Here is a 772-nt window from a genome sequence, read left to right as displayed (position 1 = left end):
GAAGATGATGAATGAAAAGGAGAAAGCTGCTTCAATTGGAGCATGTATGACTTGTTAGGGCAGATTTACATAGAGTGGAGAAAATTCGTAATTACACTACACCAATTCCCTGTTGCTGTAGTGGCCACACATAAGGGGCTTTCAAGGAGCGGGAAATTAACTCTAGAGTTTTTGCTTTTCCACAATTGGCAGCACGGATTAATAAAAATGCAACGACAAAAGCGCCTTCTGGATACAAATTAACAAGGTTTAAGCGCTATCTCTACAAAGGAAAGCCATTTGATAGAATAAAGAAAAAGAACATTAAATGTTAAATGTTTTATATATAGGTATAGAGTGGTGTAGGTTACAGTTACGATATGTCGATTATTTGGCTTAACTGAATGATCTTCTTTACAAGCCTCCAATGGAAATCAAACATGCAGATGGCCAACTAAAAATCTGGCTATCTAAACTAACGATAGCTCAGATAGACAAAAAATAGAAATAATTCAAAAGCACTATGATATAATCTATCCAAATAAAAGAAGAAGATACACAGGTAGAAATCCCTTTTAATGATTAAGCCTTTAGCCACCTGTAAATAGTATCGAATGGCAAAGATATACAATAAAAATGACCTCCGTTATCGGAAGTAGCGTGCCACTATAAACCTGAAACTAATCAGATGCTGTGCTCAATATTCTACTTCTAAGAAAGCGCACGCCGATAGCCAGCGGTATAACACAAGAGAGTTAAAATTTTGCCTAGAAAAAATGATAATCTATTTATG

The 772-nt window shown here is 35.5% G+C and overlaps 1 protein-coding gene across 1 annotated transcript in view; it reads left to right on the top strand.

Annotated features, from left to right (window-relative positions):
- Positions 1 to 755: 755 nt before the first annotated feature.
- TEOVI_000855200 (uncharacterized protein) overlaps positions 756 to 772 on the top strand; it is a gene marked incomplete at both ends in the record, with an annotated part of 1,335 nt that continues 1,318 nt past the window's right edge. The window contains one exon of the mRNA XM_067222021.1: positions 756 to 772. Within this exon, the coding sequence (XP_067078122.1) occupies positions 756 to 772 (17 nt within the window).

Source organism: Trypanosoma equiperdum (genome assembly GCF_001457755.1).
Source record: "Trypanosoma equiperdum strain OVI genome assembly, contig: ctg_1540, whole genome shotgun sequence".
NCBI lineage: Eukaryota > Euglenozoa > Kinetoplastea > Trypanosomatida > Trypanosomatidae > Trypanosoma > Trypanosoma equiperdum.
This window is presented reverse-complemented; position numbering and strand designations above follow the sequence as displayed.